The sequence below is a fragment of the Egretta garzetta genome, unplaced genomic scaffold (assembly GCF_000687185.1).
Source record: "Egretta garzetta isolate BGI_Z169 unplaced genomic scaffold, ASM68718v1 scaffold202, whole genome shotgun sequence".
NCBI lineage: Eukaryota > Metazoa > Chordata > Aves > Pelecaniformes > Ardeidae > Egretta > Egretta garzetta.
Window position 1 is genome coordinate 1,545,261 of NW_009258891.1, and position 17,650 is coordinate 1,562,910.

Sequence of the window (17,650 nt, forward strand, 5' to 3'; positions counted from 1 at the left end):
GCAAATTCTGCCTCGGGGTCGCACAGCTTGCCATAGCTGCAGTCCAGCAGGATCTCCTGCCAGGCCTCGCCGGTCGCGCACCTGGGGGGGGATGCGGGCTGGTCCCTGCCTGTCCCAGACATGAGCTGGGCACGCAGGGAGGGAGCAGGAAGCCACTGGGAAAGGAGTGGTCAGGATCCTGGGCTGCTTGTGCTGCTGTGGGGACTCCACTATTGAAAGCTCCAAAGTGAAGTGTTTGGAGTCAAGGAAAGCCTTGGGCTGAGTTCTTGCTTCCCCTTGAGTTTCCTCACAATTCACAAATTACCCTGCCTGTCCCAGACATGAGCTGGGCACGCAGGGAGGGAGCAGGAAGCCACTGGGAAAGGAGTGGTCAGGATCCTGGGCTGCTTGTGCTGCTGTGGGGACTCCACTATTGAAAGCTCCAAAGTGAAGTGTTTGGAGTCAAGGAAAGCCTTGGGCTGAGTTCTTGCTTCCCCTTGAGTTTCCTCACAATTCACAAATTAAATCCAGTCTGGGAAGAAAATATTCAGAATAGAAACCCCAAAGTGCCCCACTCTCCTGCAGTTCAGCCACACCAGGCAAACCGACAGCCACTCCTGAAACACTTCCACTGCTGCAAGAGATTTTTCTGTAGGGCAAAAAAGAAATCCACTACAGAAGTGGTGGTCTCCCTCACTGCAAGCTGGTGGGCTCCCGTGCCAACTCTAAGCCCAGCTCCCTTTTGGAGCTGCTCACTTGCCAAGACAAGACTGACCTGAAGAGCAGCAGCACAGCTTGTGGAAAGGTTTGGAAGTTGTTGTTTCGATTGATCTGGGTCCCGTCCACCATGGCGATCTTCCCGAACATCTGTAAAACACATTGTCAGGTCCCCAAACCCTTTCTTGGGCACTGCCCACCCTCCAGAGCACCCCTGTCCCTAAGCTCCTCTTTCTCTTGTTTAATTGGCTTTGGGTGTCCCCAAAAGAGACTGAGTCTGGGGTGTGAGTGCTCTGGGGCTCATGAGCTCCTTGGACACTCCTGCCCATGCTGAAAATGCCCCGTCTATGCCACACTTCATCTGGGACAAGAAGGCAAGGTCTTATGAACCAGGCACAAGAACTGGTGACTGTGTGCCTAGGTTGTGCCATTGACTCCAAAAGTGCTGTTTGCTGCATGCCTCAGTTTCCCTAGCTGCAGCCTGGGCATGGGAGGAGGCTGCTGGGGCTGTAAGCACCCCTGGAGACCAGGGTAAATGGTGCATCATGTGCAAAGCCCTAAGAATGCCTGGCAGAGGATCTAGTCCCACTCCGTCCCATCTCTCCAGATGCTGTCAGGCTCAGGGCATCTGTTCAAGACCAAATCCCACCCCTGTGCCTCTCACCTGCATCCCGATCACAGCATAGATGAAAAACAGCATCACAATCAACAGGGCCACGTACGGCAGAGCCTGCGACAGAAGGACCACGGCTCGTGTGAGATGTCAGCCCAGCATCGAGGCAACCCAGGGACAGGAGGTTGGGTCTGGAGGTACTGGGCGAGGCCAGCATCCAGGCCTCCGTGTGGGAGGGGACAGCTTACCTCCTGCCTGTTCCTCTAACCACCCTCCCACCGGCCCCACTCTCCAGTTCTCATGCACGGGAGGCTTATGCCAAACTCCCATGGGAGCCCCGGGTCTCTGCAGCTGGGACGAAGGCTGAGCACAGCCCAGGGATGCCCAGGGCTGAGGGCGCTGCCGGGGCTTGGGGGCCATGTGCCGAGGTGCTGCAGCGTGCCCTTGGGCTACCAGCTCGCTGCGGAGCCCAGCCTCGCTGGGACTGGGGCTGACGGGCCGGCCAGGCCCTGCCTGCTGGCTCAGCCCAGCAGTGTCTCGGGTTCTGACACAGGGTGGTGTGAGCCAGGGAGACCCCCACACCTTCCCACCCCTACAGGCAATGTTCTCCTGCCCAGCACAAGCCCCTGGCCCAATCTGAGGCCAGCAGCCTGCCAGCACCGGAGCCTTCTGCCTCTGCTGGGTGAGGACAGATCGCTCGCCCAGCAAGCCTGAGATCAGAGCCTGCTGCCACCCTGGGGCACGGGCTTGTCTGGGAGGGGAGCACTGTTCCTCCCATACCTGGAAGGACTTGATGAAGGTCCACAGGAGGGTCCTGACACCTTCCCCCCGGCTCAGCAGCTTCACCAGTCGCATCACCCGGAACAGTCGGAAGAAAGTGATGGAGACGCGGGAGTTGTCATCAGAGACCTGCAGGCAGAGCACAACACTTGGAGGGCAGCTTGGAGGTGCTGATGCCTCCAGGCAGACAAGGAGGGGTCCAGGTCCTGGGGGAGGGAGGGTAACAAGATTCCCTGCCCAGGCACCAGTCATGGTCCCCATGGCCGTTGCCTGCACAGAGGCTCCCAGACTGTGAAGGGGATGTGCTGGCACTTTCCCTCCAGCCTTCCCAATGAGCTGATCTCCCCAGCCCCGTTCCCCTCTGCCACCCCACCCTGGGCTGCGTGGGGATGCCTGGTTATGGGGCTGGCAGCAGTCCCGTTAGCTACAGGGATGGGACACTGCAGGGAGAAAGGCATGCTGCAACGCAGGCTGGGAGAGCTGTGCTGTTCACCGCAGGCCAGACAGGGCCACCCAAGGACAGGCTCGGGTCCCTCCAGGCTCTCACCAGCATGTGGGACGCTCCCGCCTCGGGGCCTGTTTGTAAGGGGAGCTGCAGGCCAGGCACCAGGCACATGAAGGGTTAATGATGGCTGTTTAAGCACAGAAAGGTTGCTTTGAGAATGTCCCAGCAGGGCTTTAATGGACCAAAGGAGGCACTGAGGGCAGGGTGGCTCTCGGGGTGCTGCCCAGTGCCACCCCTACCTGCAGCGATGCCTGCTCTCTTGGGGTGGCTGCGGGCCCCTTGGAGCAGCCACGTCCCAGGGCTGGGGACGCCTGGGTTCAGGGGGGAACGGGCAGGCAGGAGGGGAGCCAACAGGCACAGCTCCTGGGTTCAAAGGACCAGGTTTCACCTGGGAGCACCTGGAGATGCTGGGGGCTCGGTCGCCTGCTCCTCCAGTTGCTCCAGCACGGGCACAGCCTCAGCCCCAGCCCCCGCCACCAGCAGCCCTGAGCAAACCCTCCTGGCCTCTGCCAGGCACTGTCCGTCCCGGCTCCATTACCACTCATGGTAGCATGGGATGCCTTTCCCACTGCCCCCTTGGCCTCCCAGAGCTTTTCTGCTGCCCCTGGATCCCCCTCACTCCCATCACTGAGCCCACCAGCTCCCAGCTATTTCAGGGTGACAAAACCCAGCAGTAAATGCCCCTCCCAGCAGCTCCAGCTTCCCCAGGCTGGAATTTCTGAGTTCCCAGGGCTGCACTGGAAAACACCATCTCCTCTCCCCACCCCTCTTCCTTTTGCCTTTAGCTCTCCTAGTGCCTAGCGCCTGCCCAGCCAGCACAGTGGTCAGGAACATCTCACCAGCCCCTGAGAACCACGTCCCCACTGCCAGGACACAGACAGTGCCCAGCAAAGGCCAGCTTGCCCTCCGCAGTTCCCAGCACCAGGGCCCTGGGACCCCTGGGAAGAGGCTCCAGTGCATGGGACCCTGCAGCCAGCCTCTCCCCATTTTCAGAGCTCCTATGGGGGCTCCTATGGGTCAAACCAGGGCACCCCCACCCCACTGCACCCCCACGATGCTCTCAGCCCCCAGCACATCAGGCCAGGAGCCACGGGACACAGCCAGCTCCTGGGGGCAGGCACGGGGCGAGGGTCGCCCCTCTAGCCATTTCTCCAGCAGTGGCAGAGGCTGCATTGGCGCAGGCAAATCCCTCCAGGCCTCGCACAGGCAGGGTGATGCTCAGTGAAGCAAGGCCAAGCGCGCTGCCCTCAGCAGCCAGGGAGCCTCTGCGCGACGCTCCCTTCAGGTCAGATCACAGGGCTGGGGGCGCGGGCGGTGGAGGGCAGGGACCCAGGCGGTGGGGAACAGCCCGGCACATCTCAGGGTGGGAAGGGGTGTCGGGTGCCTCACCCCAAGTCCCTCTCAGCAAGGGGAGAGCTACCCCCCAGAGAGATGGTGTGTGGGAATAGCATGCAGGAGACATGCGAACACGGGCCCCAGGCTGGCTAGCATGGCCACGGGCAGCGAAGCGGAGGGGTGCACCGCAAGCACATGCAGCTGATATTTACAGTGCTATCACAGCCTCCGCCGAGGCAGTACAATCCACCACTGGATGCAAGAACAGTCTGTCGAGAGAACAAGAGAGTCAGCAGGAGGAGGGAGGCAGGAACAGGAGGGAGGGAGGGAGGGAGGGGTGGCTGCAGAAGAAGACACAGACACGGAAGGAAGAGTAAGATGGAAACTGGGACAAGGGACGGTGGCTGAGAGGAGCACAGGGGAAGGGCAGGCAGAGACCCGCTGTCACTGGGGCTCAGGGACACGGCGATGTGACTTCTGAGGGGCAGGGGAACACGCTCATCATGAGGGACTTGCCTCTTTCCGTGCCCCACTGTGTCTCAGCTGCTGAGACATCTACGTCTGGGCAGGGGCGCATGGGCCAGGAAATCTGGGGCGCAGCTCAGGACCGTGTAATTCTGCTGCCTCCCATGGACACCCCCAGGCCAGGCCCAGGGCTATGGCGGGTGGGATCTGGGGGCAAGCTGGCCAGCTCAAGCCAGCCCAGGACTCCTCCGCAGCGAGCTGGGCTGCTCTCGGCACGGCTGCTTGGACACTGAGACAAAACCAGGGCAGGTTTGATGGGAGCGAGCCCCAAGACTGGTAGTCCCGTTAGTCCCATGTGTCGGTAGGAGGCAGACGGCTGCCCGGCACCCTTGGCCCACGAACCGAGAGGCAGGACCTGCTGCTCTGCGTGCACGTCGGCACATGCAGGGCACACGCACAGGAGCGCTCACACGTGCGCGCGCACACAAACCCTGGAAGCTCCCCAAAGCCGGCCGGAGACGCGCTCCTCTCTGCAAGGAGCCTGGGATACTCGGGGGCAGGGGGACTCACTGGGGTGGCCCAGCCCCCATGCCCCACATTCCTGGGGGCCCAGCCGGTGACAGCTTTGGGTGGGCTGGGAGGGTCAGCCCTTGCAAAGGGGCTGAGCTTCCAGGGCAGGCAGTGGCAGGGGTGACACACGGACCCTGCCAGCCCCTACACTTCAGAGCCTGGGGCAGCGCTGCCAGAGGGGCCCCCACCCCTACTTCCCTCTTGCCCCAGCCCCCTCAATAACCCCTGGGATCTGGGGGAACTCCATGACTGAACCGCCAGGAGGGTCTGGCTGCGGTGGCTGGCAGAGGGCTGCTGCCAGCACAGCCCTCCCCACCGCCTCACCCTGGCAGCCACACACAGAGACACGAGGGAGGAGAAAAGAGGGAGAATGGAAAGAGAGAGGAGGAGAGGACAGACTTTGCAAACCAGTCACATGCCCGGGTGCCACCAGGAATGGCTCGGCTGCTGCGAGGTGTCACCCGCCACCCCTGCACCACAGTGCAGGCTTGTTTTGTGAGGGCCACCCTCCCGAAAACACTGCAGCCCCCAAGGTCTGCCTGCACCGGCAAAGTGATCTATGGTTGGTGTAGTGGCTGCAAACAGCTCCTGGGGACCAGAGGTGACAGACCCATCTTGCACCTCCCACAGCAGGGAGGAGACTTGCCAGAAGGGGAAATTAGGTGGCTCCTCCACCTCCTAATCCTAATCCCCCACCCCTGCACATCACCAGATGGCTGGGAAAAGCTTGGCAATGCTTGGAGAGATGTGGGCTTGATGGAGAAGAAAGCACATGGAGGAAGGGTGGGGCAGCTGTGAGGGGCTCTGCTCTCAGGAGGGGACACGGGTCGTCACAGGAGCACGAGACCGGCCAGAACAGGGCTGCTTGTGATGAAGGTCCCTGAAGGGCTTGGAGGACCAAGAGGGAAGACCAGCGCCCTTAGTGCCCCAGCACTCAGACCTGCGGGAGAGGACCAGGGGAAGCTCAGGACTGTTCTTGAGATCCTGCCTGGCCTTCTGCACAGCCCTGCCTCCACCAACAGTGGTGTGGCATGTGGAGCACAGCGCCTGGGTCAGTCCCGGCCAGCCCAGCCAGGGCACCGGGCTCCTCCCAGTGCCTGTGACCTGCATCCCCGGGCATCCCCACAGACCCCTGGCCGAGCACAGCGGCACCTTGGCACCGGTGCCGACTGAAGATCTCTGCCTTTAGCCTTTAGCACCCTTTGAGCTTCATTTCTGAGTGACAACGGGATGGGGAAGGAGGTAGCGCACTAGGAAATGATACCCTACACACATGGGAAACCCTGTCACAGGTGGCTTGAGGGGCCAAGGATGGGGTCCTGGAGGACCTGGTGACAGACAAAAGCTACTGGCACTGGCATGAAATCTGGGCGCTCGTCAAGGCTGAAAAGCCCAGAGGCTCAGAGGATGGCAGTATTGATGTGCAGGGAGGAGCACGTTGGTGTCACAGGAGAGGAAGGTGGATGGTTTTGCTCATCCCAGCTCTGTGAGGCCTGGACCAGAGAAAAAGGTGACTGCCACCAAGGCCCCTGAACACCCCACATCCCCAGCACAGAGAGTGGCTGAAGGTCACCCTGTGCAGGGGTGGCAGCGGCAGCAGCTCTGCCAGACAGAGCCTGCAGTGCCCCAGAGCTGGCAAGCCCTGTTCCCGAGAGGAGAAGGCATGCGGAGCCACTAGAGAGGGTTAATCCAGAACCTACGTGATCCTGCAGCTGCTTCCAGAGTTACCATCAGATCTGCTAAATGCAGCGCATGACCTCCCGGTGCAGAGGGGCATTTTCAGTGCTAGGCACGGGGTGTGGATGTCCCAGTGCTACGAAAGGCAGCGGCATGCTGGCTTCCTAGCACTGCTCTGAAAATGCCCCCAGCAGAGCGCTTACCATATAGCCACTGCCTGCAGCCACCCAGCCAGGCAGTTCATATGGTGCAGAGCTTCTGAAACAGTGTATGGAGTGTACACATGCACACATACACAGTCAGCAGATCTGACATACGTAGGGATCACTGTCTACACACGCAAAGCAAACGCCTTGAAATCTGATGTGTCCAATCCCCCCCAGCATGGGACAGCAGTGTCCCCTGCAGGGAGCTGTGGGAACCCTTCTGCTTCCCACCCGCACTGCTCTGAGGCTGGAGGCGTGGGTGCCTGCCTGTCCCGGTGCGTGCAGGGGGGAGACAGGCAGGGTGAGTGGGGCAAGGGCTGGTGCACATCCTGCCGCTCATGGTCCAGTCCTGAGCAGACCGTTTTCCATAGGATCCCAGTGCCTACAGGTTCAGGGGAAGGGAGGGGAGGGGACAGTGTGACATGTTGGCTGGCTAGGGATGGTTCCTTGTGTTTAAACAGGGCTTTAAGGCCCACAGGGCTACGGCTGTGGTCTCCACACACTCATGCCATGGGCTGGTCCTGGCTTGTCCCTCCTCAGAACCAAGCAGAGCAGGGAGAGAGGAGAGGACACCAACACTGCAGAACGGGACAGCCACACTGGCATTGCTGTCTCGCCCCAGGGTGCTGGCAGTGGTGTTCTGCAGGGACACCCTCGTGCCCGAGCAGCCTGACACTTACGTCAATCTCACTGAGGATGACATCAATGATGCTGCCAATCACTATAAGGAAGTCAAAGACGTTCCAGGGGTCTCCAAAGTAGCCCTGCCAGGGAAGAGCCAGAGAAGAGGTGTGACCATCCAAGGGTTAAGTCAAGGAGAAGACAGATGCAGGAGCCTAGAGGAAGGAGTGCCAGAAGGATCGCCAGTGATCTCTGGCACCTCAGGAACAGCCAGAAGAAGGATGGGGGTCAGACCTGGTACCCTCTGGTCAATTGTTTGGTCCTGTCTTGCAATGGTGTGAAATGAGGAGGGTGGGTAGAGGTGGCTAGAGCTATGACAGATGACCCTGAAGATGGGGACAACAGCTGGCTGGACTGGGTTGGATTTGGCTAGCAAGGGTAGCCCTGACAAACAGTTGTCCTTCCAGAAACTCATAGGTCCTGTACATGGGGGTCCCCAAGGGTCTCACTAGGAGGAGTGCACTGGAGTTCAGGCATGGGGGTGCTTGTACTGGAGAGATGCCAAATGCAGGGTAAATGGACCCCCCCGGCCTGGCCTGAGGCCCTCTCCTGCTTTCCTGACCATGTCCTCCTCTCACCTTGGCTTTAAAGGCCATGAGCTTGAGGATCATCTCCAGGGTGAAGAGGATGGTGAAGGCCACGTTGAGGATGTCTGAGATGTGGTTCATTTCTGCAGACTGGTTGTAATGCTGAGGAGAAGGCAGGAGGAGCCACATTAGCCCACGGCAGGCCCAGCCTCCGTTGTGAGCTCAGAGGTGTGTGCTGGATGCAGCCCCCCTGCCCACAGAGCTTATGGTCAGGAATGGACAGCAAAAAGGAAATTTCCTCCCTGCAGCCTCTTCTCTGGGCTCCCCACACCCAACCAGTCCCCATTTGCCCCTGTCCCCAGGGGTGCTGAGTACACATGAGCTTTGCTGCATAGGAAAGACCTCCCCAGAAGCTCTCCAGGAGGTGGCAGGGCTCCCCTAGCCCCTCCGCTGCTGTGGACACCCCTCCACCACCCACGGTGCCCCTTACCTGCATGCGCAGGCAGATGAAGGAAGAACATGAGGTACTCAAAGTAGGAGGAGGTGACCACGTACCAGATCTGGTACTGGTAAGGGTTCTTGGGGATGTAGCGCCGCAGCGGGCGAGCCTTCAGTGCATACTGCACACACTGGCGCTGGGGAGGGGAGGGCAGATGAGGTCCCACGGGGGGCACAGGCGCAGCGTCAGCACCACTGGCAATGCTGCCCGTCCCCACAGACACAAGCTGGATCCCCCCCTTCTCTCTCAGCCCAGCAACATGGGACAGGGACAGTGATGGTTCAAGTATCTGCTATGCTTTCTGCAAATACACCCCCAGAGCAGCCACACAGGACCAAATTTCCAAAACCACTGCTTGCCTCCAAAGATTGCCATGCTGCCCTCGTACCTACCCCTCCAGCCAGCCCTGAGCCTGCCTGGCTATCGTGGCACTTTCCCAGGGTCTCTCAGGACTGGCCAAGAGCAGCCTGAAGACATTGCATGAACTGGGGGTGAAGGGGGCACTGAGTTTTCTCTCTGCACCTGGGAGGTGTTGAGCAGGCCCTTCCCTCTGCAGCAGGCCAGGGCCACCTCTGCTGGGTTCATGTGCAGCTCATGTCACCCCCAGCACCCCCAGCTCAAGGGGCCCGTGCCACCTCTGCAGGCTTGCTCAGCACATGGAGATGCCAGCACCTCCTGTGGGCCAGCGGGCATCCCGAGCGGGTCACGTCCTCTGCTGATGCCAAGTCTCACTTCTGCTGCTTCCAGCCTTGATGTGTGCAGCCAGAATCACAGCACGACAGCATCACAGAGGGACCGGCATGGAGGGTGCCTCTGGAGATGGTCAAGTCAAAGAGCCCTGCCCAAAGCAGAACATGCTGCCCAGGACTGCCCAGCTGGGATCTGAATACCTCCAAAGACGGAGACTCCACAACCTCTCCGGGCAACTTGTTGCAGTGCTTGACCACCCTTACCATAAAAAAGGGGTGTGTGTGTGTTAATGTTTAAATGGAATTTCTTGTTTTCTTCAGTTTGTGCCCATTGCCCTTTGTCCTGTCACTGGGCACAACAGAGAAAAGCCTGGCTTCATCTTCTTTACACCCTCCTGTTAGGTATTTACACACATAGGTAACATCCCTATGAGCTTTCTCTTCCCAACACCAGACAGACTCAGCTCTCAGCCTCTCCTTGTACGACAGATGCTCCAGACCCTCAGTCATCTCAGTGGCCCTTTGCTGGACTCGCTCCAGCATGTCCATGGCGTTTTTGTACTGGGAAGACCAGAACTGGGCACAACCCTCTGCTCCAGCTTAGTCTGGGTGCCCTACCTTCACCAGAAGGTACCAGAACTCCCTGGTTCTGGTCCACTCTGCCCTCCCCTTGGAAGGCTCGTATTGTGCCAGGCATGGGTCCAGCTGACCCTGCTGCAGCAGCGAGCAGACCTGGGGCGGGTTCAACCCATCTGCGCCAGCAGTGCCACCACTAAGGGCTGATCCAAATCAGCCAGCCCCAGCGGGGCCAGATCCAGGGCTGGTCCACCTTGCCCTGTTCCAGTAGTTCCATTACCTGGTTCTTGTCCAGTTCACAGTTCTTGTACTCGCTCTCCCCCTGCTCCTGGAAGGTGACAATGACAAAGCCCACAAAGATATTCATCATGAAGAAGGCAATGAGGATGATGTAGATGATGAAGAACATTGCAATCTCCACCCGGTAGTTGTAGATAGGGCCTGCGTCCTCAGCATTAGTGTCAATGGCCATGTACAGCAGCCTACAGGAGGGAAAGGGGGGCGACAGAGATCCTAGTTAGGTGGGAAAGACCATCTCCCCTCTTGAAGGTTACGGAGAGCTCTGGGGCATCCCAACTCCAACAATGGTGGGACAGGGCTGCTGGGATGACTTTGTCATCTGGCCACTGCCAGGATGGCTAGCCCTGCTCCGTAGCTTGGGCAGCTCTTCTTTCTTTACCATGGTCAAGGCTTGCAGCAGTGACCTGCTCCCAGCACAGACCCGTCCCTCGGCAGGCCCCGCGCACAGCAAGACTCACTCAGGCCAGCCCTCAAAGGTGGAGACAGTGAAAAGTGACATCATGGCTGAGAAGACGTTGTCAAAGTGGAAGTTGCTGTGCAACCAGACACGCTCCTGTAGCTCAATCTGCGTGGGGTCCCCGTCCACGTAGTTGATGAAGTAACCCCTGCAGCGGAAGGGATGCGGTGCTCACCAGGCAGGGCCCCCTTCAGCCCACCCACTGTGGTGCTGGCCCAGGGCTCTTTGGTCCCTGGGAGGGGACGATAGCCCTGTGCTTGTTTGTGATTCACCCCCGGGTGAGGGAGAACAGCACAAAACCTCAGCTCCACTTCTTGGATGCAACATCCCCATGCAGGAACACAAGTGGCCCCTGGCACACGCACCCCTCCCATCCCTGGCCACTGCCCTGCTGAGCGCTCTTACCTGCACTCCTTCTCTGTCATCTTCGACGGATCTGTGCATCTGTAGAACTTGCCCTGCATTTAACAGAGATCAGAAGAGACTACGCTTTTGCTGTGACTTCAGAAGCCCTAGGGAGTTTTGACTTTTTCACAGCCCAGGGTCGGTCCCCACCCTGCCTCCATGCTGACGCTGGCCCCTGCCCCACACCACCGCTGGCTTCCCCACTCTGCATGCCAACGCAACCCAGCTCACAGGGTGTTTCAGGAGCCGCGGCAAACCTTGGGGTCAATCCCAGGCTCAGACAAGTAAACATTGCCCAGTGATGGGAACAAATTTTTCAGGGCCCTGAGCTGAGACCTATCCAGTTCATCCTATTTGGGAGCCACATGTTTGGAAAATAGGGAAGAAAGAAGGAAGCACAGAATTAACTAAAACTTAAGGTATGCTGACAGGTCTGCTCAGTCTGCACGGTGTCCTGAAAGCTCTCCCCACATCGGCTGGGAATTTAAGCTCAGTTATCAGAGTAAAGCTGAGCTCAGCCAGGGCCAGCTCTGCTGTGGAGCAGCCAAGGCCCAGAGAGCAAGGGTCGTGCTGTGAAAAAGGAAACGCTCTGCATCCAAAGCGCAGAGGAAGTCAAAAGCACGTGCTGCCTCGTAAAAGGGGAAACTGAGGCACCAAGTGGGGCGAGGCAGCCGGTCCCTTTACACTTGCTGTCCTGACCTGACAGCATCCAGGTGCTTCCTGCCCTCCTCCCCCTGCAGGCTCTTCTGCCGGGAGGTCTGCTGTAGGCAGGACAGGTCTGCTCCAGAGCACAGAGTACAGCCTGGGCTGACCTCAGCACTGGGAGACACCACCCCCAAGGGCTATGACTAGAAGAGCCTGTCCAGGATGTGCAGAACGTCTCTCCTGCCTGTCTGAGACACCCCTCACCTTGAAGAGCTGGACCCCGATGCAGGCAAACATGAACTGCAGCAACGTCGTGACGACCACGATGTTACCAATAGTCTTGATGGCCACAAACACGCACTGGACCACGTGCTGCGGAGGTTGAGGACAGTGCACACGTGAGCACACCTGGGGCAAGCCCCTGCTGCGTGTCCCATACCCTCTCACTGCAGCGCTGGGCCCCAGAGAGAGCGGGAGCCATCCAAGAGCAGTGGGATGGGGCAGACCCCTTCCACAGATGGGGAGTGAGAATTGGGTTTCTGGCCCCACAAACCCCACAGGGCATCGTGCTTGCCACATAACCTCCCGTGAGGACTCCCATGGGCCAAGAACCCCCAGCCTCCCTCTTACCTTCAGCCCCTTTGCCCTGTTAATGGCTCGCAGAGGTCTCAGCACCCTCAGCACCCGGAGGATCTTCACCACTGAGATGGCACTGGACCTGAGGGGGAAGGCAGAGCTGAGATGGGGCGATTCCCTGCCCAGGCCAGCCTGGCACAGCCCCACCAAGCAGCCATGGAGGCCAGGCTGGGACCAGGGGTGAGGTGCAAGGGATGGCAGAGACATGCGGGTGTCACTAAGCCACCACCCCATGTAAGGCCAAGGGACACTGTCAGCTGGAGAAAGCAGCTCCAAATTGAATTCCTACCCACATCTTCACCTTTGATATTCAGGGAGTTTCCTTCCCTGCCTCCCAGTTGTCCACTCCCTGTCCCCCTAAGCATGACTTCGTGGCCACTAACACATGGACTAATGCCCAGCCCTCGGGCTCGCTGCTCCTTCTCCATCCAGCACAGAGAGCTGCAGCTCCCCAGCTGCTCTGCCAGGCTGAAGAGGTCAGTGCCCACCCCGCGACGCGTGGAGGTGCTTACTCGATTCCCATGGAGATGAGAGAGACAGCGACAACCAGCAAGTCGAGGATGTTGAAGGAGTTCCTGCAGAAGGAGCCTTTGTGCAGGAAAGCACCGTAGGCTGTCATCTGGGGAGCAGAAGGCGTTAGGAGAGAGGCCAGGCAGGGCTCGGGGGCATGGTCCCTCCACAGCCCTGGGGCGGACATGCACGAGGGGCTTCTCACAGCTCCATGGCCCGGGGACCCTATCCTGCCCTGACCTCTGCAGCCGGGCAGGAAGCTGACTTCAGCTGGAAATCCTCTGTACTGTACTGGCTGGGGACAAAGCACTTCCCAGTCATTCGGCAAATTAAAGAGGAGAAGAGTAAAGAGAGTTGGAGTGGGAGCCATGTGCAGCAGCTGCCTGAATTACTGTTTTACTCCACAGATTTCCATTGCTTTCTCTTTCTCAAAGTTTTTCTCAAGGGCATGTCAGAATGAAAATGCTGGGCCATGGCCCATCTGTCCTTGTGTCACAGCACAGCTGACTCGGCCACCCAACCTCATTGGAGGGGACATGTGGCCTCCGGAGCAGGTCACACACCACCTAGACTGCGTGAACTCTGGAGACGTGAGGATCAGCCAGCAGCTTCTCCTCAATGGGCCCTCGAGCTTGAGCCCAAAGAGCATCAGTGCCCATGACTGGAACAGTCTAGACCCATGTGCTCAGTCATGCACATGGCCAGGACCGCGGGGCAGACAGACTCACCTTCAAGACGATTTCAACTGTGAAGACAGAGGTGAAACCAATGTCAAAGTATCCAAGAATCTGGGGACAGAAGCACCAGAACTGGGTGAGATTTGGGTGACAAGGGAAATGCTCCAGCGTGTTCAAACATCCTGCCATCGTGGGTTTGCCCTCTGCTCCCATCTAGCTCAGCAGAGCTTGCAAACCCAGTGACAAGAAGACTCCTGACCTTCCTGCAGCTTTGCTGGTTTTCCCCAGTGCATGATCCAACCTGCAGCCTGGGACCAAGCTCTCCATTCCCAAATGAGCGAGGCTTGACCTGATTCACCTGAAAGCATCTGATCCCCAAAAGCACTGCATGCTCGGGGGAGCTGTCTCCTGTGAGACCCCCCAGTCCCTGCCGGACACTGCAGACCCATTTGTGCCTTGTGTGGCTAGGCCAGGCCACCACAGCCTTGAGCCAAGGCAATCTCACACACCCTGTCAGGTGGATCTCTTCACTCAGAAGTAAACTGAGACATGGAGCGGAAAAAACTTGCCCCAGCTGTGCCCTGACTGGAAAACAGGACCAGCCTCTCCTCCCAGAGTGCATTGCCCTCCCAGAGGCAGGGGTGAAATCACAGCTACCGGCCCAGGCATGACATCTGGCAAGCAGGTCTCTGCTTCCTGGGGAGCTGGGGGTCTCCATGAGGTCTCCCCCACCCATCCCAACCCTCCACAGCCACATGGGCACCTGGTTGCGGAAGGACTCGGCGCGGATGGGATCCTCAGCTGCGAGCGAGATGCTGCTGAGCAGAATGAAGAGGAGGATGAAGTTGGTGAACCAGGTGGCATTGACAATTCTGTGGCAGAGCATCCGAAACCTGACAGGGACAGAAACGGCATGAGATGCTGAGGACAGGAAGGTCCTAGGCATGAAGGTATGTCTATGCCAGCCCTTCTACAGAGACGACTTTTTTGCAGTGAGCTGGCTCCCTTCAGAGCTGGCTGTTATGCACAAGTAGGACCTCATTGGGAAGGGTCAGTGCCAGGGGTACCTGGGCTAGGCCTGGCTCCACAAGGCGGGGAGAAGGGTCAGTGCCTACTTGTTGGTTGGGCTGAAGATGAAGAAGGAGCTGGCTTCAGGCATGGGCACAGCCTTCTCTTTCAGCTGCAGCTCTGCAAGGGGACGTGGCCGAGGACTCAGGGGGATTTCAGGCTCATCTTCTTCATCATCACCTGCAGGGTGGCCACAAGGAGGGAAAAGGAAAGAATCACCCAGAGAGGAAGAGGGAATGTGACCTTATGGACAATCCTCTGATCCTGAATTGCTGCCTGTGCCAGAAGGACCTCCGTACCCTGAGGTTGGAGGAGGGTCACCTCCTTTGCTCCTCACACAGCCAGGGTTCTAGCACCATCCCTCTCCAGTGCCTCCCCAGCTTTTCTGCTGCCCTGCCAGGGACAAGCCTTACCTGGGAAGTCTGCAGAAGGGTAGGGGTCTTTGATCTCATTGACATTGGATTCAAATTCGTCCACTTTTAACTGAAACAAGATAGTGAGAGAGAGAAGGATATGCAGCTGCGTGTGCCAGCATGGCTGCAAATGTTGCACGGTGTCCAGACCCTATCATCTTGGAAGCTGTGTGGGACAAGCAGTGTCTCTGCATTTGGCCCATACAGCACCAAGCACACGGAGTCCTGGCCCAGGATGGAGCAGGACAAGGAGAAACACCTCAGGGACGCTGCAATCTGAGCAAAGAGCAATACCGAGAGGTTGGGACAGGAGAACGCGTGCTGGGCAAGAGCCTGGGGCCATTCCACCAGGGGTGGAATAAAGACATGGGGTGACTCCTGGGTGAGTTCCCATGGGGCAGCTCTGGAAAGTGGATAGGGAAGGAGCTGCTGGACAGATGCTCATAAGAGGCATCTTGGCACAGTCAGTGCAGCTGAACAGAGGGGTTTTGGATACAGGGGGTGCTGGTGTGGACATAAAGGAGGTCTGGGATGCTGCTGACCTACTCTGCTCCCCTCCACACTGATGTGCACCAGCCCACCTCAACCAGCGACAGCTGGCTGTGGCCAAGGAAATGAATCAGAGGAAAAGGATCCCCAGCAGTGGACCTGTTTCATCAGGCAACATGTCCTGCCTGAGCCCAGAGAGCCACCATCACCAGAGGACGCTAAGGCGAGGAGCAGATCGGGCTCAGAAGAGTCCAGACCCAGGTTGGCTCCAAGCCTTTGTCAGTTCTGGCTGGTGGGAGGCGGAGCCTAGTCCCTCCCCAGGAGCTCCCCAAGGCCCAGCCCTAACAGCACTGACCTTGGCTGTTGTGGGAATCCCTTCTCCCTTTGCTTTCTGCTCAAGCTTCTTTGCCAGCATCTGCTTCTCATCTTCAGACTTCTCTGGGTAGCCTCTGAGCAGAGAGGAGGGGAGAGCAGGATCTGAACTCTGGGCAGGGGCGTGGGTGTTGCTGTTCTGTCCCCTCACACCAAAGCATCTGATCTGGGAGCTCCCACTGCCGGGCACTGCAGCACTCACCTGGACATCTTCCGCCGCTTGCGCTCCTCTGCTTTGGCCTTCTGGGCTAAGGTCAGGCTCTCAGCCTCGGCCAGGTTATCAACTGCGATGGCCAGGAAGACATTGAGGAGGATGTCTGGAGGGACAGAGCTAAGGACATCAACTTGGTTCACATTTGGAGGATGTGGCCAGAGCTGCCCACAGTCTCCAGGGTGCCCTGAAAAACCGTCCTGGAGTTGAGCCCTTGAGACAACCCTGGCTGGTGGTCCCTAACCCTGCTCCCATCCTTGTGAGCACTGAGCTGTGGGCTGGCTGCCCTCTCGCTGCGTTAGCTCAGTCTGTCAAGCTCCGTCCGATGGCTGAATCTGTGCCTGCTGGTCATCCAAACCTGCCCCGTGGTGTGCCTTCCTCCAGACTGCAGACCCCAGCACCACCACTGCCTGTGGTTTGTTTCGCCACTGTTCAGAACTGAAAAGCTTAAGGAAGCCCCCCCTGCTTCCCGGTCCTGTGTATCTGATGCTGTGGGGCTGGGTACAGGGACCCTGGGCCTGGCTTCGCAGGCAGAGGATACAGTTCCCACAAACGAAGAGGATGATGAAGTAGATGCAGACCAGCATGCCCGGAAAGGACGGGCCCCCATAGGCCATGATCCCATCATACATGATTGAATTCCAGTCCTCTCCGGTCAGGATCTGGGAGCAGAGCAGGAATAGGGACTCAAGAGCTGCTACAGCAGAGCACAGCAGAACCCCACAGCTTGATCCTGCCCTCCCAGCTCCAGCCCCGAACCCTCACAGCCTCTAAAGCCCCATGGCCAAACCCCACCTCCCTACTCCAGCCCTGAACCTGCACTACTGCTTATGACCGCAGTTGCATTTCCCTGCTCCTGTCGCAGACCCACATCACCTCCCCCAAACCCACACCTCCCCGAGCCCCAGCTCTTGCCAGGAGACCCACGGCCCAGGTGAGACTCCCAGCCCCCCGTCCTCCAGCCCCCTGCCCACAGCCCCCTACCTGGAAGACACTGATGAGGGCCTGGGGGAAGTTGTCAAATGTGCTGCGCCGCACTTCCATGTCCTCAAAGTCAAACTTGCCCCCAAAGAGCTGCATGCCCAGCAGTGCAAAGACAATGATGAAGAGGAAGAGGAGGAGGAGCAGAGAGGCAATGGAGCGGACCGAGTTGAGCAGGGAGGCCACCAGGTTGCTCAGAGATGTCCAGTACCTGGGGAGAGCAGAGACAGGAGTGTGCGGGAGTGGAAGGAGTGGGGAAGGCTGTGGGCAGGACTGGGTAGGTGGGCGCAGGGAACAGACGGCCTGGCCCAGCAGGGTGTGCCAGCAGCCCAGCAAGGGGGGGCTCTGAACCAGCACCACTCACAGGCTGGGCACTGGGACTGCTCCAGACAGGGCCCAGGAGGTGGAAATGAAGCTCCAGGCATGGCTTGGCAGGCAAGACACGCCGGCGCCTGCACAGGGCACCAGCAGGCAGGACGGAGAAGGGGGATGAGCACACAGTGGGTTGGTGCCAGAAAGAGAAGCCAGGAGTCCTGGCCCACAGCACCCCCATTTACAACACCCCAGAACCCAGAGTGAGAGAGGGACCCCAGGAGACTTCCAGCAAGCCCTGTTCTGTCCTCCTTGCTGCTCCCAGATCATGTCCTAGAGACAGAAATCCCCAGGT

The 17,650-nt window shown here is 58.9% G+C and overlaps 1 protein-coding gene across 1 annotated transcript in view; it reads right to left on the reverse strand.

The window, feature by feature from the left end:
- The window catches only part of LOC104122032 (voltage-dependent L-type calcium channel subunit alpha-1S), a 48,866-nt gene that overhangs the window by 8,984 nt on the left and 22,232 nt on the right, over positions 1-17,650 (reverse strand). The window contains 23 exon segments of the mRNA XM_009634105.2: positions 3-81; positions 755-846; positions 1,361-1,426; positions 2,090-2,218; positions 4,142-4,198; positions 7,528-7,611; positions 8,107-8,217; positions 8,546-8,564; positions 8,566-8,690; positions 10,100-10,301; positions 10,578-10,724; positions 10,982-11,034; positions 11,891-11,998; positions 12,257-12,344; positions 12,775-12,881; positions 13,501-13,560; positions 14,213-14,342; positions 14,565-14,697; positions 14,931-15,000; positions 15,775-15,868; positions 15,994-16,108; positions 16,544-16,664; positions 16,987-17,194. Coding sequence (XP_009632400.1) covers positions 3-81; positions 755-846; positions 1,361-1,426; positions 2,090-2,218; positions 4,142-4,198; positions 7,528-7,611; positions 8,107-8,217; positions 8,546-8,564; positions 8,566-8,690; positions 10,100-10,301; positions 10,578-10,724; positions 10,982-11,034; positions 11,891-11,998; positions 12,257-12,344; positions 12,775-12,881; positions 13,501-13,560; positions 14,213-14,342; positions 14,565-14,697; positions 14,931-15,000; positions 15,775-15,868; positions 15,994-16,108; positions 16,544-16,664; positions 16,987-17,194 — 2,398 coding nt within the window.